General features: G+C 53.6%; 1 protein-coding gene, 1 long non-coding RNA gene and 1 pseudogene across 4 annotated transcripts in view; 2 read left to right on the forward strand and 1 right to left on the reverse strand.

Moving 5' to 3' along the window:
• Positions 1 to 6,131: 6,131 nt before the first annotated feature.
• The window catches only part of MARCHF10 (membrane associated ring-CH-type finger 10), an 85,308-nt gene continuing 69,285 nt past the window's right edge, over positions 6,132 to 22,154 (reverse strand). For both annotated transcript variants that reach the window (XM_032321379.1, XM_032321380.1), the window contains 3 exons: positions 15,140 to 15,253; positions 9,900 to 9,942; positions 6,132 to 6,580 (listed from right to left, as the gene is read on the reverse strand). In XM_032321379.1, the coding sequence (XP_032177270.1) occupies positions 6,534 to 6,580; positions 9,900 to 9,942; positions 15,140 to 15,253 (204 nt within the window). In that variant the 3' untranslated portion in view covers positions 6,132 to 6,533. The remainder of the gene's footprint in view (positions 6,581 to 9,899; positions 9,943 to 15,139; positions 15,254 to 22,154) is intronic.
• LOC116577742 overlaps positions 8,518 to 22,154 on the forward strand; it is a 31,460-nt gene continuing 17,823 nt past the window's right edge. Inside the window, exons 1-2 of one of the 2 annotated variants that reach the window (XR_004280596.1) lie at positions 8,518 to 10,836; positions 14,992 to 15,220. This is a non-coding gene — a long non-coding RNA (uncharacterized LOC116577742). The remainder of the gene's footprint in view (positions 10,837 to 14,991; positions 15,221 to 22,154) is intronic. The other variant, XR_004280595.1, reaches the window with a different exon arrangement.
• On the forward strand, positions 15,739 to 15,900 carry LOC116578661 (annotated as a pseudogene).

A 22,154-nucleotide genomic window follows, 5' to 3' on the forward strand; every position in this document is an offset into this window, starting at 1 on the left:
TGGTAGAAAGGATGGATGTTATTCCCGGTGTTGTAGGAAGCCCCAATCCCACTGTCCCCTGAGGACGGTGGTGTGGATCGCTGCCTTGGCCGTGGTCATGCTCTGGACGCGTGCGTGGGTTGCACACATGCTTTACCTCATTCGTGAGTTTTTAAAAGAAGTTTCTATTGTTCTGAGTGGGTAATACCACCATGTGGTTCAAGGCCTAAACCTAAACCATAGGAATAGATACACGCTGACAAGTCCCGGGCTTTTGGGCCTGGACAGCAGGGTAAATGGGGTGCCTGTTTTTGAGCTGGGGAGGCTGCGGGGTGCTGCTGGAGAGTCCATGACTGAGACAAGCTAGACGCCCTCCTTCTGTTCTCTCCCGCCCCTGGAGCCCCAGCAGCGACTCTCCTGATGGGCAGCAGCAGGGCCCCACAGATGGATCTGGTCACTTTGGGGAGTGCGCCCCTCTCCCATGGGGGGGGGGGCTTAATGATTAATCCACTTCACCCTGAAGTGATTTGCTCTCCATATTGGTTAACGGCTCTCTCTGGGAGGTAAGTGCCCTGCCATTGTGTGCAGCTCAAAGACCAATGCACCAGGCAGGGAGCACCCCCTCCGCCCCCACCCCCCGGGCCAGAGGCCCTCTGGGAAGCGGGCTGCTGACCCTTGCCCTAGGAGGGGGGCGAAACTGAGGGGTGAAGGCAGGGTCACAGGATCCCAGGGGGTGGGAGGAGCAGCTGAGGCACCCAGGGCTGCCTGGGGGTAGTGTTGGTGAGTGCCGAGATGTTTAAATCATTCCAGAAATGCCTGTCCTGGCTCCCCTCTCCTTCCCTCCGGGGCTGTCGTCCTCACCAGAGCCCTGCTCCCCACCCAAAAGCATTTCAGACAGTTTCACAGGCACCCATAGACCTTGTTCTGAGCCTTTCTGCTTGGGGTCCACCCAAGGAGGGGAAGGGAATGCCCTGGCAGTTCTCCATCAGGGCAGGAAGAAGGCTCTGGGCCAGCGTGGTTGGGGGGTGGCATCTTCTGGCTCCGGAATAGGGCTGGTTCTAGTGGGGTACACAGCCTCCTGCCTTCGTACTCTTTTCAGTTCAGTAAGAAGTAAGCACTCCTGCACTCTTGGGGTGCCCCGAGACCCAGACCAGAGGGCACGCTACACCAAGCACCAAGGCCACCCTTCACTTGCAGAGCTAAGCTGGCTCAGCTCTGGCCCCCGGGGTGTCCCGTGACAGCTCACTGAATCCATGAATGGACCAGAGGACGGGGCCACTCTCCAGAGAACAGCGTCAGGTCGGCTCACCGCCTCTTCTTGTCAGGACAGAGATGGCCTCCTCCCAGGTGTCCTGGCAGAGCCGGCCCGGCCCAGTGGGCAGCACTATGAGGCAGCAGGGGAGAGGAGCCAGCCAGCCACACCACATGGCTTTCCTGGAGCAGGGCCGCTGAGCCTGGCCAAGCTGCCTTGAGCACCTGCCGCGAGTGTGCCACAGGCACAAGGTAGAGCTTTGCGTCTAGAGGGCTGACCTGGAGGAAGGGGGGCAGGAGGAGGAAAGGGGGAAAGGAGAGGAAATCGGGAGGGGCCTCAAGGGGGGACAAGGAGATGAAAGTGCCCAGACGTTCTGGCCTTTATCTTAGGGGACCGGGCAGCCAAGGGGCCTCAGGAAAGGGCTGACTTCCGGCGTGATGTCACGACTCCCACCAGAGTCAGCATCGCCTGAGCGGTCGATAGCCATCCTCCCTTGTCCTGAGAAGCAGGCGGGCGGCCAGCTCTGGAGGAGGGAAGGAGAAGAGCCAAGCAGAGAGCAGGTGTCCCCAACCCCCGGAAATGGATTCGTCGCTGGCACCCTGTGCAAAAAAATGGCCTATCTTCTGATATCATCAGATGGCAGGAGTTTGGTTTTAGCCATTTCCAGGAGATTCTGCTTTCTGTTCCCGTGGGTGTTCTCCTGGTTCTTCCCTGGGACCTCTAAGCTCTGTGGTCCTGCGGCATGTCCAGGGACCTGGTCCTTGGTCATTGCATGTCCCTGCTGGGTCGTGCAAAGATGCCCTTCGTTTGCCCTTTTGTGTCTCTCTCTGGGATGTGGGAAACTTTTGGATGGTGTCGTTCCCCACACTGGTGCTATAGGGGACTCAGGACAATTACTAGGCACAGCCCTATTCTTTCTTTCTTTTCTTTCTTTCTTTCTTTCTTTTTTAATAGGGGGCTGAGCAGAAGGAGAGGGAGAGAGAGAGAGAATCTTAAGTAGCTCCATGGCCAGCGCTGAGCCTGACGTGGGGCTTGATCTTACAACCCTGAGATTGTGACCTGAAATCAAGAGTCAGAACCAACTGAGCCACCCAGGCACCCCCTATACACACACACACACACACACACACACACACACGAAGTAGGGGCTGTTGTCCCCCTTTACAAATGAGGAATGGAGGCACAAGAGGGGAAGGACTTACCATGCCACCTCTTCGCAGAGCCCCCCAACCCCCGGCTATAGAGATTGTGGTGGGACCAGCAAGGAGCCTGGAGAGCCCCTGGGATCTTGGCTCTGACACTCGAGAATGTTGTCTCAAGTTATTACCTCTGCTGAGCATTTCAGAAGCTTCTTGTGAATTTCAGGGCTGAGAATGACCGCTTTCCTTTTGGTCTTGCATGGCTTCCACTCCAAAGCAGGGGAGGAGGGAGACCTGGGCAGCCTTGGCTGGGGTAGGACCATGGACTACAATGTACAGGATGGCATTGAATGCAGAGAAATGAGGTGAGGGTTTGGTTGATGCTTTAGGCATTTCCAGGGCCCTGGACATTTTAAAGCTCCTATCAGCCCCCTCGAGAAGAGCTGACTCACCCAAGGCACTGTAGCCGAGGGTACCCTACCCTCTTTCCTCCTGCCCCTGCTGTTCTAGCTCCCTCTCTCCACATCTCACACCAGCCTGAGCTGTGGCTACAGAAGCTCCCAGCTGCCTATGTGTGGACTCTCTGCTCCGGGTCTTGGCCCCCATGGCCCCTGGCTCCCCTGCCCGATGAACCTTTTCTAGCCACCTGCTCCCACCGCACCACTTATCTGTGTACACTCCCCCACTTGCTCTTCCCTCCACCATCTCTCTGGTTGCCTGCCCCCCATCCTTCAAGGCCCTTTTCTCCTCCATAAGGGCTCCCTGCCCCCATCCCGCGGGCTCTGGTGACCACCTATTCCCCCTTCTGGAGTTGGTTAAGGATGTTACCCTCTCTCTCAGGCAGGGCCAGGAGCTTGGCCTTGGCCACCAGACAGACTTCACCTTATAAACTTGGCCACAGCACATAACTCGCCTCAGGTCAGGTTTGTGATGGTTCAATTTTATGGGTCCATTTAAGATAAGCTGGAGAGCATTAGAATAAGCTGGAAAAGTATTATTTCTGGGTGTGTCCTGGCGGGTGTTTCCAGAAGGGATTAGTGTTTGAATGGGTAGACTGAGTAAAGAGTTTCTCCCTCTGGCAGGAGGGGGGGCGTTCCCCAGTCTGTTGAGGGCCTGAGTGCAACAAAAAGGCAGAGGAAGGGTGAATTCTTCTCTGCTGGAGAAGGGACTTCTATCCTCTCGTGGCCTGGAGAATCGGTTGTCCTGGTTCTTGGGCCTTCAGACTTGGGCTGGGACTTAAGAGTGTTGGCTCCCTGCTACTCAGGGCTGCCGGTCTGAAGCAGAAGGACCTCCCTGGCTTGCCTGGGACTTCAGCAGGCCGACGGCCAGGAGGTGGGAGTTCTCAGCCTCCATAATGGTGTGAGCCAATCCCTCATAATAAATCTCTTTCTACGTATTTATAAATCTATCCTCCTGACTCGGTTTCTCTGGAGAACTCTAATACAGGTTTCCTCTCATGTCACACAGAGTTAAGATCTGCCTCACAGGGCTCAAGCCCAGGACCCTGGCATCATGACCTGAGCTGAAGGCAGAGGCTTTAACCTACTGAGCCACCCAGGCACCCCCACCAGGGTCTTTTAATAAATGCAACTTGATTCTTTGGGCACCTCTAGCTATGAGAAGCCCCATCAGCAGACCCCTGGGCCATCATGATGTGGAATTAATGGTGCAGGTAGACATCAGTTCTGTGGTGTGTCCAGTCATGTCTCCCCGCACCGCACCCCACCCAGGTCAACCTCTAAGGAAGCACTCCTGGTTTCCTGGGTCAGCCCTTGAAATAATTTTCAACAACCCAATATTAGCTGATGGGAACCTGGGCGGGTCTCAGGGTAGCTGCCCCAAACACTGTCACGTCTTACAGCAGACTTAGCCCGTTAGAACATTTACGTGGGGGCACCTGCGTGGCCTGGTCATTAAGCGTCTGCTTTCAGCTCAGGTCATGATCCCAGGGTCCTGGGACTGAACCCTGCACTGGGCTCCCTGCTCTGCGGGAAGCCTGTTCTCCTTCTCCTGCTCCCCCAACTTGTATTCCCTCTCTTGCTGTGTCTGTCAAAAATAAAAGTCTTTAAAAAAAAAAAAAAAAAGAACATTTATACACACCTGCCCCCCAGATTCCATCAAGCTCTCTATGCAACTTTTTTTTTTAAGATTTTATTTATTTGACAGACAGATCACGAGTAGGCAGAGGGGCAGGCGTGGCGGGGGGGCGGAGAGGCAGGCTCCCTGCTGAGCAGAGAGCCCAATGCGGGGCTCGATCCCAGGACCCTGAGATCATGACCTGAGCCAAAGGCAGAGGCTGTAACCCACTGAGCCACGCAGGCGCCCATACAGCTTAGTTTTAAATATGCATTGTTCCTTCATAGATGTTTCTCAACGTTGACTCCTGGACAAATCTTTCATCTTCAGTCAACCTGGGAGTCCAGTTGAAAAATAAAGGCCCATTTTCTCATAGAATGATTAGAGCTTGGAGCTGCGTTTGTGAATGGAAGAATTTGAGGTTTTAGGAGTTTTGTCTGTTTGTTTGACATCAGGGAGATGTTTTCTTTTTTTTTTTTTTTTAAGATTTTATTTATTTGACAGAGAGAGATCACAGTAGGAGAGAGGAAGGGAAGAGATCACAGAGAGAGAGAGGAGGAAGCAGGCCCCCTGCTGAGCAGAGAGCCCGATGTGGGACTCGACCCCAGGACCCTGAGATCATGACCTGAGCCGAAGGCAGCGGCTTAACCCACTGAGCCACCCAGGCGCCCAGGGAGATGTTTTCAACTGGAATGGCTCTTAGGTTCTGTTAACACTCGAGGGTGTCCCTTTGCTTTGCTCTTGGATCTTGGCGCTAGGCTGCCTGGCTATATCCACCAGTTCTCAGGAAGAGAGTCAATGTGGAGTTAAATGTGGAGCATGTCAGGGACCGACAAGATTTAGAGGGAATTAAATCAAGTCCAGAATTCCTAAAACCCTGCTGGCAGCACTGTTCCTCTTGGGCAAAACCCTCTTTGCTGCAAAATCTACAATGGCCGCTCCTGGTATTGAAGGTGGGAGGGAGAAGCCCCTCTTTCTCTTCATTATCCCTCTCTGTCCCTCCTCTCTCTCTCTCATTCTCTGTTCCTTCCTCCATTTTTAAAGAAAATGTATTGAAAGCCCACCTTACAGTTACGCCACAGGGCGTACACATTGCGAGCGTGCAGGTCATTGAGCTTTAGTAAACTTATGACATCGGAGAATCCTCCCCAGGACCCAGTCCTGGAAGCAGCCCCCAGATCCTCCGGAGCCCATCTGCAGGCGGTCTCTCCTAGTCCCAACCCTGCAACCACTGATCGGTCTCTACAGTTTTGCCTTTTCTAGAAATTACGTGTAAATCGAAGCATACACCATGTCGATCTTTGTGTCTGGCTTCCTTCAGCATCATGTTTTTGCACCGATCCGTACTTTGTTCCCTCCATCTTTATTTTTTGACTTATCTTTGTCTCTCTCCTAAGCACGCACTCAGTTTTCTCACTAACCATCCCTGACCCTTTTTTTTTTTTTTTTTTTTTTTTTAAGCCCAGCATGGAGCCCAATGCAGGGCTTGAACTCATGACCTTGAGATCAAGACCTGGGCTGAGATCAAGTGTAGGGACACTTTACCCATTGAACCACCCTGGAGCCCCTGACTTTTTTTTTTTTTTTTTAACCTCACATGTTGATCTGGTCTTTGGGCTCTAAGGTGTAAATAGGGGAATAGAGACCAAAAAAAAAAAAAAAAGAGCACAGAAGGAAGCTAGGTGAATAAAGTCATTTTATTGAAGACGTGGCCGGATTCCACTCAGGGTGGAGGGAGGCCTAAACGGGCGCCCCGTACAGAGGCTGCGGGGCTGCCAGGGCTGCCAGGTGCCTGGTGCTTCAGGCTCCGGGCAGGGTGGGGGGGACAGCAGCAGGGCCACCGGTGGGGACTCAAGAAGCGCCGGCTTCCCGACTTGTGCTGTTGGGGACTGCCGCGGGTCCCTGCTGCTGTCCTTAATGCTCAAGCCAGACCCCGAGGACAGAGGGACACAGGGTGAAAACGGTAACTGTAAACACTGTGGTTTCAGTTTCAGTAAAGAGGAGGCGGGAGGGAGGCACATGGGGACATAGAAAAAGCGGCTGTGAGGAGATGTCATCGCAGAGCTCCAGAGGGGCCAGCTCCCTTGCTAGACAATGTGGCTGCCGCTGTCATTTCTATCCCCCAGCTCAGAATCTGGAAAGCAAGAAGGTGTTTCAGGCTGGAGAGCCATGGTGGACGGTGAGCTCTGCCCCCACTCCAGCCCTGGATGGGCACGTGCGAGTGCACGCGCACACACACACACACGCGCACGCACACACACACACACACACACACACACACACACACTTGCCACGATGCCTGGAACAGTGTGAGTAACAGAGGCCTGCTCTCTCTGAAATCCTCAAATGCCCCTTGGAGCTTCTAGCCAGACCAGTGCAGAAAGACCGCAAGCCCCCCAACAGAAGTATCTAGGTCCGCATCCTCACCTGACCAGCGCTGCAAGTGTTTGTGCGCGGAATCCCCTGGGGAGTCTTGCCTCCTCTCAGGGTAACGCCCCCACATGAACGCCCCTTTCCTTAACTTCGCAGAGAATTGGGGGGAGGGCTGACTTAGGTCTTTAAGAAATCTTTCAGAGACCCAATGACTGGAGGTAGAGAGGGTCATGTGATGGGAGGAAGGGGAGCAGAGAGGCAGTGGGAATGCAGTGGGGTCCCAGTGGAGGAGATAGAGTTTGGGGGCGGTGGTCTTTATTCCTGGGGGAAATTGTTTTCAATATATTTTTCCCACTGGCTTAAGTGAGTGCTCCCAGACTATCTAGAAACCACTCAAGGGCAAAGGGCAGGAGCAATCGACATCCCCCCATTCCTACTAGGACCCTCTCAGCCTCTACCTCTGCTACAGGGAAGCCCCATGAGCTGTCCCTGAGCCCTCACTTATCCTGTTCTGTCTCCCAGTACTAGTTGCCTTGACCTGCATGTATGGAGGTGGGGGTAAGGTGGTCTGGCCCAGCCTTTGTCCTGAAGACCTGAAAGCCTGCCCCTGTCCACACCTGGATGGATGGCTGCAGGAGGCATTGTTCCCCCCCAGGCTTTGGTCTTGGCTGTGTCACAGTCATCTGTGCCAGCTGGGAAGCGTCTGTTGGGGGGGCTGGGTCACAGAGCCATGGGGCAAGTTGTGGGGCTTGGGCACACACGCACCCAAGGGTTCCCTCTAGCTGCCTCTGCCTCGGTGCTTCCTGTGGCCTGTGTGTGTTCCAGATGTTCGGGAGGGGTTCCCCAGCAAGAAGGTTGGCAGGGTCACCACAGAGCCACAAAGAGGCTGGCATCTCCTGCTGCGACCTGGTGGGCCCTGATGTTTGGTCTTTTCCTCCCTTTTCACCTGAACCCAGCCTGGGCAGCAGGTCACAGCTGTGACTTAGCTCCGCCAACCAGGTGAGTCAGGCCAGGCTGCCGGGGACCAGAGGAGAGTGTGGGCAGGGGGAGGCCTGGAGGCGGGGGCATCTGCCTCGGGCTGCCCTGGCTTGTCTGGATTGATCGCAGCCCCGGCGGGAAGTAGGCAAGGGCTGCACCTGACCAGCGTGCCAGGACGGTCCCTCTGCGCGGGGCTCCCCTCTACCCCGGCGGCATCCGGGGTGGTCCGGGGCTGGCGGTAGGTAGAGAGAACGTAGACCTACCATTCCAGGGGAGATCTGACTGCTCCCACATTGGGGCGGATCCTACAGCTTCCCGAAGAGGGATGGCAGGCGACGATCAGTGGGACCACCTGCCTCTGAGCGACGCAGGAGGGCAGCAGCGCTGCGCCCGGCACTAGCAGGGAGGGCCCTCGGGTCTCCTCCGCGGTGACTGGTTTTTGTAAGCAGCGCCCCAGGGATGCTCTTCTCCAGCCCTCCAGAGAGGGGAGCCTTCCCTTGCGGCCGGGGCTCGGAGGTCCTCCTCCGCCCCCGGCCCACGCCAGACGCCCTGGGGAAAGGCTGGGTCCCGGACACAGCAAGGCGACAGCGGCCCGCGCTGGGCACTAGGGGTCGCCCCCGCCCAGCCGAACCGCGGGGCGCGCGGGCCGCAGGTTTCCCGGGACCGGGAAGAGCCGCCGGCGCCGCCGGGGCTGGGCGGGGGTAGGGGGATGGGGGGAGGGGCGCCGCCAAGACCCTGCCCCGAGCCGCGGGGGCCTCCCGCTGCTCTCCGAGGTCGGCTCGCGGCCGCACCCTTTCGGAGCTGGGGCTCCCGCCGAAGGCCGCCGCTGGGACCCGCGAGCGAGGCGCAGACGAGCCTTCCCCGACACAAAGGTCTTTTCTAGATCTTCCCGCTCGCACCCTTCCCGGCTGCCGGAGGGGGAGCAGCAGCCCCGGATGCGCCCCGGGCCCCTCACCGGGCGTGGACGGAGCCCGTGCTCGCGCCCAGGGCTGGCGCTCCGGGGTCCTTTTGTGAACGGAGGCAAGCGTCCCCTCCCTGCTTCTTCGAAAACCGTCAGCTGGGTTCTCAGCACTGCGTGCCCTGAATAATAAATTGGCTTCTCGAGGGTCGTAATCTGGGCCCCACCCTGTGGAGCTTTGAGCTGGCCCAGCTTCTCCGGGCCGGCCTATGGGGAGCGGGGGTGCCCCACAGCATCCCCGGGTCGGGCCGCGTGGGGATAACCAGGGGCCCACCGCGGGGTCTGAATCCGAATCTCTGCGGCGTGGGGTGGGGGTGGGGGGTGGGGCGGAATTCGAATTTTTCTGGCAAATTACCCGGGTGATTCTGATGGCAAAGCCAGTGTGGGGATCACTCTCCTAAATCTTAAACCTGCCTTCGGGCACGCAGTTGTTAAGATTCCTCCCCTGAAGAATTTCTGGAGATGGAATTGTCACACACACCCCCTTGGTCCACGGCGATGTTTATTCTCCCTGCTGCGGGAGAAACTCCTGAGCCTGGCCGCACGCCCTCCTGCTTTCCTTAAGCGCATCCTCTTCAGCTGGGTTTTCTAATGGGATCACGAACCTGTTGGAAGACAGCTGTCCTGCCCTCCTTTGGGGGATCTTTCTCAGAAGACCTGTTTGCCATGCTCAACCTGTGAATCCAGCGGACCTACGTGACCCGGCCGCAGGGGGAGAAGCTCGGTGGCCACTTGCTCCTGAGCTAGGAGCGGGGTCCCTTCCCGGAGTGGCTATATAGCAGCACCCTTCCAGGATTTAGAAGATAACAAGAAGCTCCCCAAGGACTGGATGCTGGAAAAATCACCGCCAAGGGAAAGGGGAAGAAGCCTGCAGCAGGTCATGCCTGACAACACCATCTTCCCTTTCGCTGGCCCTCGTCCTCCCTTTCAGGATGAATTAAAATCCTTATCTGCTCCGTGTCCAGCGGACTTGGGACTCGCCTTCCTGACCTCAGCGGCTAGAGCTTCCCAAGCTTCTTGGGGTTATTTTTGCCTCCGGGTGGTGGTCATTACTTCCTTCCACAGTATGAGGTTTGACACAGTGACAGAAAAAGAATCAATTAGCAAACACCCTCAAAATGGCAGAACTGACCCCCAAACCTACTTTCATTTTCTTCCGGTCTGGGTTGTGGGTAATTTCTTGACAACTGTGAGAAAAAAGACAATGAAAATTGAATTGTTTTTTCCAAAGCAATGGTGAACAGATGTCTAATTCCCCGCTCTCCAGAAAGTTCTGGGAATCCCTTACATCACCTTAAAGGGGCAGAGGTGCGGAGGGCTGTGTTGATATTCAGCACCTGGGGCGGGGAGGCGGGGGTAGGTGCTTAGCCTTGTCCTAAAGACGGGCAAAGAGAACACAGGTCACCTTGGCTGGTGATTCAGGGCTTCTAAATTTGGCCCTGGGAGCAGCCTTGCTTCCTTTCTGCAATTGATCTGAACTGCAGAAGCCCATTTTGAGGGTCCGAGAATCACATTTACAAACCGTGGGGGTGAAGGCCGTGCTAATTGGCCACTTGCCTCACCCCTGGCTTTTAAACAATCACTTGTATTCTCTGCCCGGCAGGAAGCAGCAGGCCCATCAAGGCTCTGGGCTCTGTCTTTGTTCTGACTTTATGGCATTTTATGCCACAATAAGAAACACTGTGTACTCCGTGGGAGCCCATTGTGCTGGGCTGCAAGATGTGGGCTCCCGTGCAGAGGGCTGGTGCTCTGCCCCCGGGAGAAGAGGGGCTTTGTGACAGGCCCGAGGGCAAAACAAGGGGTGCTGGACACTGTTACTGGGGCAACTGCTGGCCAGTGTGGAGGCCGCCATGGCTCCTGGGTCCCTGTCAACAGCAGGCTAGGAGGAGGGCAGGAGAAGGATGGACATTGTTCTAAGAAGCAGTCCCAGTCACCGGATAAATTCTACAGCAGGACTGTGCTAACCGCGGCCCCCAACCCTCTGGGCTGCTGAGCTGGCCTCATCCTGCTTCGAGACTCGGTGCCAGGTGACCGCCTCTGCCTGTAAGCCAGCTCTCATTCCTCGAAGACACGCCATCTGGGTGAGTAGGGAAGTTTTCCCAAATGAGGGCCAAGCCTGGGCCTCTAATATTTTGGGTAGATTTGGTTCTTTGAGGCAAGAGTTTTGGGGTTTATAGAAATGGTGCGAACGGGACGGCCTGGACAAAGTCTTACCCTCAGATGGGCCAGTGGAGTTTCAGAGCTCCTTCAGGACTCTGCCTGCCTCCCAGGCCAGCCGCTGGCCCCTGCCCCTCCCCTGAGGTTTTACAGGCAGAAGTTTCCCTATGGGCAAAATGTTAACCCAGTTCCTGGGGCAGGAGACCAAGGCAATGTTCGCTCCAGGAGATCACAGGCACTGTCATGATCTCTGAAGGCATGGGGTCCCTCTGCCCTTTGCCTTTTAGCTCACGGACACAGATTCTTTCTAGTGTTTTATCCAGTTTATGGAAGTAGGCCCTTAAGAGGTATGGAGCAGCTGCCATGGACAGGCAGGGATTCAGAGTACAGGTACATTTCACTGGGAAACAGCACAGTACAGACAAAACCCATAGCTAGGAGGAAGCCCAGGACAAGGGGCTTTGGGAGTGCAGACCCTGAATAGTGCAGTATCCCAGGAGAGAGGTGAGGGAAAGTGAGTTCTTTTAGCTTCACCACCCAGGACAGCCTGGTGGCCTTTTCCTTCCCATCTCAAGTGTCCCCACAGGGACCCCAGGTCGCAGCAGGGACCCCACTGGTTCTTTCCTCCAGACCATCCTACACGCAGCTGCTCCAGTTATGCTCAAAAATGCAAATCTCCTGGCCTGCCCGCCCGCCTGCCTATCTCTGGCTAGAAACCCTTCCGTGGCCTTCCAGAGCGGCACACACCCTCTCCACAGCCACGCTACTTCCTGCCAGCTCCAACTCCCTGACTCTCCCAAACGTATGGATCTTCTCACTTCTGTAAGTCTCTGCCTTTCCTTCTGCTTCGAATGCCCTTTCCTTCAAACACTGACCCTTGTCCACCGGCTAAACTCTCCAAGATTCGGTTCCAACATCACCTCCTCGGCAGATCAGGTGATGAGAGCCGGGATGGAAGCAGCTTTGCCACCGGGCCCTCCAAGCAGTGAGAAGGCCGATGGCAAAGCGTACAACCCGACTGGATTGAAAGCAAGGCCTCTGAGAGGTTAGCTGGGGTCCCCGAAGACCCTGCCTGGACAGTCTGTCCTGCAATAGGAGTGGAAGGAAGGAGTCACCTAACTGCTTTCTGCTCCTCCACATCTGGTTCCATCTTCTGTCATCACACAAGGCACATTTTTTTGGATACTCTTGGGTACGTGTTTATCTGTCTTCAGACTCTGAGCCCTTATAGGCAAGAAGTGTCTTAATCATCTTTGGAGTCCCAGAATCTAGCTGAGAACCCAGCACATAGTAGGCACGCAGAAAATCTTTGACTAACTAAATATGGACCTTGAACTTGAGAGTGTTCCTTTACCTCGCATACTGTTCTCTCCACAACTATGTAGTATCCCTTTCTCTAAAACCTAACTCAAGACTCACTTCCTAGAGAAGCAGGTTTTGGTTTATTAGTTCGTTGATTTGAGCATCAAAGGTTAATGAGCACCTACTGTGTACCAGGCATTTTTCTAGGCACTGAAGGGTGGTGGGGTACAAAGATAAGAGTTCCAAGCCCACCCCCAATCCCTAGCAGACCATGTCCTCATTTGCCCGCCATTTAGCTTTCTTGTAATCCTTCAGTGCACCTGGCATCCATGGTGCCTGGGACGTGGTGATGCCCAGCATTATGGCCCGGAGGTAAAAGGCCCCGCTTTGCCTTCAGGTAGCTCACAACCTCACTAAGGAGACCAGTAGTTTGTTCATGGGATCAGTGGACACCCTGGGAAGTCCCAGCCAGGGAAGATCTTTTTTGTTAATTCACAGCCTCTGGGAATTCACGGGGTCCACGGGTTCTCTTGACCAAGGGCTACTTTCCAGTTATTTCCTGTCTTTATAAAGATGTGAGTTTCATCTTCTAACTTGATTGAAAGCTCCTCAAGGAATGGGACAACATGGCCTCAGGTCCGGTGGCCACTTTCCCCATCTCAGCTCCTGATACAGGCCAGGGTATGAATGAATGAGTGAATGAATGACAATCACCACGGACAAGCATTCATCACTGGGTGTCCCAATGAGATACAACCAAGGAGCCCAATGTGTTCTCACCCAATGGGAGAGGACACAACGGAACCCAATGGGTTCTCCAGTTCTTTTTTTTTTTTTTTTTAAGATTTTATTTATTTATTTGACAGAGAGAGATCACAAGTAGGCAGAGAGGCAGGCAGAGAGAGAGAGAGAGAGAGGAGGAAACAGGCTCCCTGCTGAGCAGAGAGCCCGATGCGGGACTTGATCCCAGGACCCTGAGATCATGACCTAAGCCGAAGGCAGCGGCTTAACCCACTGAGCCACCCAGGCGCCCGGGTTCTCCAGTTCTGATAGGTAAAGGAGAGGGAAGGGGTTTGTCTCTTCTTTGCTAAATGTTACCCTCAGATTCTGAGTGTTTTCTACAAGAAGATACCAAGACTCAAATCCAGAAGACTGTGACTTTGACAAAAGCCATTTGGGTCCCTCTTCACTATTTGTACTAGTGTTGCCCTGTCCTTGCTTCCTCCCACCTTGGTTCCCAGATAGCTCCTGTTGTTACTGACTCCTTCTCTAGGATAGTTTTACCAGAAACTTCTTTAGACTGTATGCTTCATGGCCTTGGTTCTCACCCATTGGGTTGTGCTCTGTGTTGTTTGCTCTGCCGTCCTGGAGGCCAGCATTGCTTACATTAGCTTGTTGATGTCATGGCCATCTGCAACCTATATCAAACCCTGGGTGCTTTGAAGTTCAATGTGCAATAAAAAGTTCATTAAAAAAGATGGGGAATTATGAAAATAAGGTTATGGAAATGTTAACAAAGGATCATTTCCTGCTTCCTGTACATTTTTCCCTTTTTTTTTTTTTAATGTATTTCTCCAAGGAATTTATGTCACTATTAAAACTACGGAAGAGTTAAAGGAAGGACAGGCCTGGGTCAAAAAGAGGGTGAGATTCCTGAGGAGAAATCTTGGCCAAGGCCCAGCCCGTTTTCTTAACTGAGAGCTTGGGGATCTGAGGGGAGAATTTACGACAGGAAAAAAAAAAAAATAGGGACAAATCTAGAATTCTTAGGACTAACGGTTGGATCCCAGCATTTTTCACAGCGATGGCTCCAAATGGATTGCAGCAACCTCTTTCATTGCGTGAGGCCTGCGACAGTGTCAGGAACCCTTGGAATCAATGGGTTCTAGCCTCTGGGCAGGGACTGTCATTGGCACACGCCCCTTACTTACACACACACACACACACACACACACACACACACACACCCGTTGAGGAAGAAGAGGAGAGAGGGATGGAGGGAGATGGGAAGCAGGGAACAGAGCAGAGGGATAGGGTGGGAGGGGTCATTAAAACTTGCCCGACGCCACACTGGCTTCCTTGCCAGTTATGACCTTCTGACATGAGCAGAGGTCAAGTTCCAAGCCTCATGGGGTGTTAAACACTAAAAACAGATCAGTCCCTGGTGTGGCCATAAGGGAGTGTTCTTTCCTGGCCTGGCCACAACTGGGCATTTAGCCAAGAGAGAAGGCCCTTGGGGGCCCTGAGTTCTGACTTGACCGTGGCCAAATGGACATTTTGGGGGACTTTGCCGAGGCCAGACTCTGGTTAGTCTTAGAGCCAGGCTCCTCTTCCCAAACTACATGGCCTTCTGGAAGACTCCTGGTTCTTGTGTTAAAGGAAGGGCAGCCACAGATGACGATCCCTGGTAAATACACTGTCACTTCTCTAACAACAAATGGCACACCATCAGCACCTTTATGTCTTGGCATTCACACACACAGATGCTGGAGTAACACATGCTGGGAACCAAAGCAAAAGAAACAGTTATCCGTGGGCAAGGGTCTGCTGGTTTGCACAGACCATACATGCTTGGGCAGGGGCATGCCCAGACCTAATGCACGCCCAGTCCTGGCAGCCTTGCTGACCTCTATTTTGGGGGGCAAATATCCCTAGAGACTCACTTGCTTCTATGAGCATTAATGACCATTTAATTATTACTCACGTTTAATAGTAGGCAATTATGCAACGATCGCTTAGTTTTCAGCCCAAAAGCCACTGTGCGTGCATTTCCACAGTATACAAGCTACATCTTTGTCCTGGCGATGACAGTGCCATAGCCTACCCAAGTGACCACGAAGACCTCAACAGATGGCACATGTGATCGCCAGCCCTGCAAGGTTTGGGGAAGTGCGGCCGGATGGGCCCGCTCAGAGACCGACTCACCCTTCCTCTCGAAACTCGGCTGTAGTTGAGCCTCATGAGTTCTGCAAATCTCTGCTCATAGAGGTGAAGCAGCAGCACCAGGTACAAGCCTGAATTCATCAGCTCATTTTGTGCCTAAATATGGAAAAGAGACTTTTTAAGTTCATCTATAAAATATTCATGATCTAAATCATGGGGCGGAGGGAGGAAAAAAAATAGAGAAAAGAACCGACAACAAAAAAATAAAAAGAAATCACGGGGTGGAGGGAGGGAACAAGGCAGCAGGGCAAGGCCTGTCCTTGGGGATCAGAGAACGGAGCCAGAGGGGGTGTTCAGCATGGAGGCTGGGCTGTCGTTCTGGAATTCTCTGCTACTGAGTGGAGGATACCCTTGGAGAGCTCCACACTCCAGGCTCAATCCCATGCACATTAATTAATTAGTTAATTAATTAACCCCAGGGGCATTACATGCCAAAGACTTGAGCTGGGTGTTGTGGGGAACATGGGGCAAAAGGTCTCCATGGGAGAACCTTGCTCAGAAATAGTTCCAGTACCAACTGGACGGCTCAGCTACAATGAGTGTGTACTAGGACTTGGGGAAGGCCTCTTGGATGGTCCTTAAGCTTTGCGCAGTGGCGGTATCGTAGCCAATGAGGTCTATCCAAGGCGCGATTATTGCTAATTGGATGGTCCTTAAAGGGTGAGAGGGCCTTTGGTTGGCTCTGAGGGTTGATGAGGGCCTTCTAGACAGAGGCACTGAATGCCAGCAAAGGCCTGGGGGCTGGGAGAGCAGAGCATGTGTTGGGTAACGTTCCCTACTCTTGAGTGTGGCTGGAGTATATGGGGAAGGTGTTTGTTCTGGATTGGAAACATTTTTTTGGCATCAGTTGCAGAGATGGGAAGGGGGGATCCCATCAGGCAGAACAGGGAGTTTGGGCGTCATGCCGTGTGTGTGTGTGTGTGTGTGTGTGTGTGTGTGTGTAGCTCCTGGGCTCTGAGCAGAGGACTAAACCCGATGGGATGAGTGTCTTAGGAAGGCAAAAGTTTCTGTGGGAGAACTGGGGACACAAAGGCAATGAGTTCTGCAAACCACCTGCAAACTTAGGTTTATCTTCCTAGATCCCTCATTTGTCTGGAGAAAAGGCCCCAGGCCTTGGGTCTGTATGCTTCTCTCTCTATAACTGGGCTTAAGGATGGTCTCACCTACGGCTCCTGCCCCGGCTGGTCTATTATTTAACTCCCTGACAGTGAGTGTGTGCCCGGCACTCCCACATGGACTGGGAACCGCAGGGCCTTGGCTCATCCCTCCCTCGTGTGGTCATCTGGCTTGTTTTGTGCTTCTTTTCTGAACGTCTCCCTCCCACCATTCCCAGGCTGTGTCCATAGCTTTTCCAGCTGCCACAATGTCCCCACCCTGCAGAAGCCTTCCCGATGAATCTCCTTTGTTCCACTCATCCCTTCCTGCCCTGCTTCCTAACTCTTTTCTTTTGTACACTGCATCTTGCCCTGGTTCGTGTTTTCACTTTTTCTCGGTGGGTGGGTTGTGTTTTCTTTTTCTTGCTGGTGCTTGGAACATAGGGAGGTACCAGGGAGGATCTGGCTGATGAGAGCTCCTTGGTCCTCGGTTCCTTGGCAGCAGTCACCCTGGGGACCCCTCCTAGACCGTCAATAAATGAGGGGCCATTAGTAATGACTCCTCCCCCTTTACCCCCCACATGGCCTCCTGTCAAGTCCCCATGGATCGGGGTGGGGTGGGGATAGGCCAGCAGGGGCTCCCGAAGTTCTTGGGAGACTAACAGCCTCAGCAGGGGACATGGTCCTCTGCCTCACCCTGGGGAGAGGTCAGAAGTGTGACCTTTTTCCTGGGATAACCGAAGCTCAGACCTGACACAGGGACCACCTCAGTGCCTTTCCCTTCCTTCTGGGCCCATCTCCTTGTCCCAGTTCCATCCAGGACAGCTCAGGAAGCTGGCCCAGGACACGCCTCTTCCAGGATCAAACGGCCACCAGAAAAGGTGCCCCAATCAAGCAAGGATCGATGCATTCTTCCTTCTGAGTCCGGTCCAAGTCTGGATCTTGCCCACTGGCCTCAAGGTCATGGCTCAAGGCCCCTCTGCTCTCCTATAGACCTGCCTTGAAAGGCACTAGTCAATTGTCCTTAGCAGTTAGCCTCCTATTTTTAGACTTTGATCACGTTTTCTGTGCTCTTCTGACCTTGGCCTAGAGCAGGCAGAGAAGAAGATGCTTGTTTTCACTGTTTTCTCCTCGCCTCCTCCCACCTTCCCCCTGAGTCTGCGCCTCCTTCGCAGCCTTAGAAGCTACTGCCCTTGGGAAGCCTTCCTCACCCACCCGTCAGCTTCTCCCCGCACACCAAGCTTTGCCCCCTGTTTGCTTTCCTCGCTGGCACTGGCAGTGGCCTCTCCACTGGTTTTCTCTCCGGCACACTCTTCGCCAGGAAGCCTTTCTGCTCAGAGACCCTCTGATGCATAATGGCAAATCAATCAGCTAGAAAATGGCTTGGAACTATCAGGTTTGTCAAAGCATTCAGGGAAATCATTTACTTTTTATGACTCAATAAGGCCTGGAGGCATGCAGATGGGAAAATATCCACTAATGTTTTCTGCAGATAATTTGAAAAGTCACTTCTAGCAGATTGTGTCTCTTCTCAGGTCTGTGGGAGGGAACCTGTCACGCGGCGCCGTAAATCTCACTGGCCGGGCTCCTTGATGTGCAACCTTCACCGAGCTGGTGATGCCCCACGGAGGGGCTGGGCCGGCCAATCAGAGCAGGCATGTGCTGGGGAGCTGGGAGACATGCTCCTGCTCCGAGCCACAAGTGGGCGGGACTTGTTCTCAGAGAGAGTTCCAGGGCATTCGTTTGGCAAGGGCAAAATGAGCTAGCTTTTGGAGCATTATTCTTTGGAGCTGCTCCCGACCTTTCCTCCTGACCTGGTCCCATGGGGCATGGACACCCCCGTGCTGTGTCGACAGGGGTGGGGCGAGGAGCAGGCTTCAAAGGGAGGGGGCTTGTGAAGCAGCGGAGGAGAGCCCTGGAGCACGCGGGCTGCCTGCCAGATGTTTTCCTTTCTGTTCTCTTGCCCCACTCCCACCCCTTCATTTTGTTTAATATTCATTTTGGCCAAGAGATTTGCTACCTATGGCAATTCTCAATATAATCCACTCAAGAGAAGCAGACGGCTTGGCTGAATGTTCCATCAAGTCTCCAAACGTGTTCAAGAGATGCTCCCAGGTGTGAGGGTGATTAGGTGGCTGCGTGTGGCCAAGGACATCTGTCCGCGGCTGAGATGGAGCAAAGCCAGGCCTGTGCCTCAGAGCAATGACAGCCAGAGGCCCGCTGAGACCCTCCTCTGCTGACAGAAGTGCACCTTCATCACGCAGTGGGCGTGGACCCCCCAGAATGGGCAGCCTGGGGCCGGCAAGAGCCAAGACTTTGGGCAGAGCTTTAACTGTGCAAGGCCAAAGTAACTCCATTTATAAAAGGGAGAAGTCACCTCCATCCTGCCTATGTCCCCAGGGTGTTAGAGCCAAATGAGCTAATTCAAGGGGACATGGTATTTTGCAAAACAAAAATATCCTGTAAGAGGCAAGAATGAAAACTAGGATTCAGGGCAAGGACCCCAAGGGCTTTGTGTGCGCCTGTGTTCCTCGTGCCTAGGAGCCTAGCCCAGCACCTGCAGTGTAGTATATGCTCAGTGAATGCAGGTACAGATGAAAGAATGACAAAAAATGTATAATTTGGGGCCAGACCGTGGCCAATTCAATTATGACTCTTGACGCTAGTTGACTGCCAACTTGAATATGCATCAGAATTACAGAAAGGGCATTTTAACAGGTGTTTTTTTTTCTTTCTTTCTTTCTTTCTTTCTTTCTTTTTTTTTTTTTTTAAGATTTTATTTATTTGACAGAGAGAGAGATCACAAGTAGGCAGAGACGCAGGCGGGGGTGGGGGAGCAGACTCCCCGCTGAGCAGAGAGCCCGATGCGGGGCTCGATCCCAGGACCCTGGGATCCTGACCTGAGCTGAAGGCAGAGGCTTTAACCGACTGAGCCGCCCAGGCACCCCAGAAAGGGCATTTTAAAATATAGCTGCTGGGTACCACCTCTCCCTCTCCCTCAGATTCTGATGCAGTGGGTCTGTCGTGGGGCCAGAGAATGTGTGTTTCTAACATGTCCCCAAGGGATGCTGACGGTACTAGGCTGGGGACCTCCAATGGCTGAGAACCAGTGCTCTGAACCAAGAATCAACAGATAGTCTGTAGCTGATCAGCTGAATCTGGCCAGAGGATGTGCTCTGACTGGCAGGCAGGAAGGAAAGGACGGACGAACGCTTCTTCAGCTGGGGAGAATCCTTTCTGTTTTGCCTCCTTTCCGACCACCCTGTTGTGATGATACTTGTGGGATTCTGACCATTTGTGACCTGCCTGGCGTCTAAGGCATTTAAGTGTAGAATCTGTGTTCTCGACTGTTCCTCCACCTGCTTTCTCTTCCACTTCCCGGGTACGGAGCCAGCACCCAGGACTCCTCCTTCCTGGGCAGCACTCACAGGAGGAACGGATGCCTGTGGGGTTTAATTTTTAGGCATCTTGGAGGCAGGAGGCGGGTGGGTTTGAGAGGCCACAAGCCCCGATGGGCCGAGGATTGGGCCACCAGGTCTGGGGGCCCCGTGTTGCTTCTGCCTCATGGGACCACCCTGCACACAGCCTGTCCAAGCTCCTAATCCCGTCTCAGGAGGCCTATTTACAAGCTCTGACCCTGCCAGGCTTACAGAAACCACCTAGCGCCTGAGCGACACAGGATAATCAGACTTCGAGGCCCTGTGAGGGCCCACGGGCAGCTGTCACCCTTCCTCTGCTCAGGTGCACTGAACCAAACCAAGGCAACACTCTGGTCTGAGCCCCTCCACACCCTCAAAGCCACTGACCTGCTACCAATCGTTGAGTTATGGTTTAGAGCAGTGGTTCTCAAGGGTACACAGATAGAGGCTTCACTCCTCTTTTCCTTCTTGGTCTCAAATGTCTCTTCCTCAGGGAAGCCTTCTCGAGACCTGAGAGTGGGTCAGACCTCTTTGTGGCCACACATCCCTTGTTCTGTTCCTCCCACGCTGGGGGGTACCCTCACTCTGCTCCTCCCGTCAGAAGGAAGTGACTATGTTGGTCTTGGGCACTGAGGTATCTCCAGGATAGTATCTGATCAACAGCAGGCACTTTTATGTATATTTTGCCACACTTAAAAAAAAAAAAAAATTGATACCTGGCCCCATCCCAGATCAATTCAGTCAGAATCTCTGGGGCCTGGCCTGGGCATGAGTATTTTAATAGAAGAAGAAGAAAAAAAAAAAGACATGCAGCTCAATGTTAGTTTTAATTATAGTAGGTCTTCGTGTGCTTGTGATTTTTATAATTGAAGAAAAGCAAAAGTCAGCCAACCAATCTAAATGAGAAAAATGCTTAAGAGAATAAGTTAGTTAGCAAGTGAGTTGAGGTTAAGTGAGACCCAGGACTGGCCTGGAGTCAGTTCCAGATTTCTGGTTTTGTCCCTTTCTTTGAATACGTCTATTTTGGGCACCAGCTATCCAGCTTCTCAACCAAAGAATCTGTTTGCCAGGAGCGTTGGCTAAGATGGCACAAGGGACCAAGGCTTGGGAGTCGGGAAGGGCTTGGCCTCAAGGAGCCCAGGTAGACACATCAAGTCCAGGGCCAGGCCAACGGGCCTCCCCACCAGGGGACAAGCCGAGGGTAGATAACCCGCTCCCTATCTTTGCGTTAGACAACAGTTCCTTCTGCGGAGGTCCGTGGAGAGTTTCTGAACTTGTCTAAGTCTTGCTTCCCTACTGTCTCAGCTTGAACCCAGACTGTTAGCAAGTAGACTCTAGTAAATTCACAACAGGCCATCGGAGCAGGCTGACCCACTGTGAAAGGGTGAGACCCCCGCCCCCCTGCCACTGTTTTCCAGCAGCGCGGAAATAGTGCGCGTCGGTTCTTGGGACTGTTGTGCTTTCACCAGGCTGGGTCTGTCAATGTCGTTTCTACCTGTGATTACAATAAAGGGCATTTTCAAAAGGCTTTGATGGCCTGTCAGGTTCTTACTGAAACTCATTTAAACTCTTTTCTGCTTCCATGTAGAGTAATTACCGTGCTGGATATTTCCCACTTCCTCCTCCAGATCCACTTTCCACCCTGCGCTGTGGCCTAGAGGCTGATCTCAATGGATCTCATTAACTCGGCCCCCTTGTTCTCTGGCTTCCCATTGGGTTTGGCCAATGGGAGGCCCTGGCGGGAGACCAGAGGGCGGGAGGAGAGAGCAGCTGGGGTAATCACTCTCCTTGTTCTCTCTCTGCTGGGCCGTGGCGTGGTAATGGCTGCTTTCCTCTCCTGAAGGTCAGAGGCTGTTGGTGACTCTCTCCTGTAACTACAGGTCTCCTGATCCTGGGGACTGCTCCCGGCCCTTGTCACTTCAGGCCTCGAATGGTCACAGCGCCAGTCCCAGGATGCTTCATCACACCTTGTTGGCTTCATTTCCCGCCCACTTCTGGCCTTCCTTCAGCGCTCCTCATTACCCCCTGCTGAGGGTCTCACCGTGTCTCCTGCCTAGATTCTGGCTGACATGGTTCCTTTCACAGGTCTTGTTCAAATGTGTTCCTAGCCGCTTCTCTCAACTGCAGGGAGCAGTAACGCCAAGGTTATGGGTCCAACCCCTGCGTGGGTCGGTTGCCTTCCTTCAGGGGTGGACTCTAGCCCAGTCCTGGTGCACTTAGCTTCCTCCTTCAAGTCTGGAGAGTTTGGGCATCTCTGGGGCCATCATGTGGCGTTCCCATTCCCTGAGCACCCTTCTCTCCACAGGCACTGGATTAGAGGATGTACTCGGGTTTTTTCCCCACATCCCACCTTGCGGGGGAGGAATGATCTCCTGCTTCCTGTGGACAAGAGAACGGAGGCCCAGAGAGTTTGTGTGGTTTCCCTGAGGTCACATAGCAACTTTGGCAAAGGGAACAAGACCTGGGTTCACCCTGTGGTCAAAG

Source organism: Mustela erminea, chromosome 18 (assembly GCF_009829155.1).
Source record: "Mustela erminea isolate mMusErm1 chromosome 18, mMusErm1.Pri, whole genome shotgun sequence".
Classification (NCBI taxonomy): domain Eukaryota; kingdom Metazoa; phylum Chordata; class Mammalia; order Carnivora; family Mustelidae; genus Mustela; species Mustela erminea.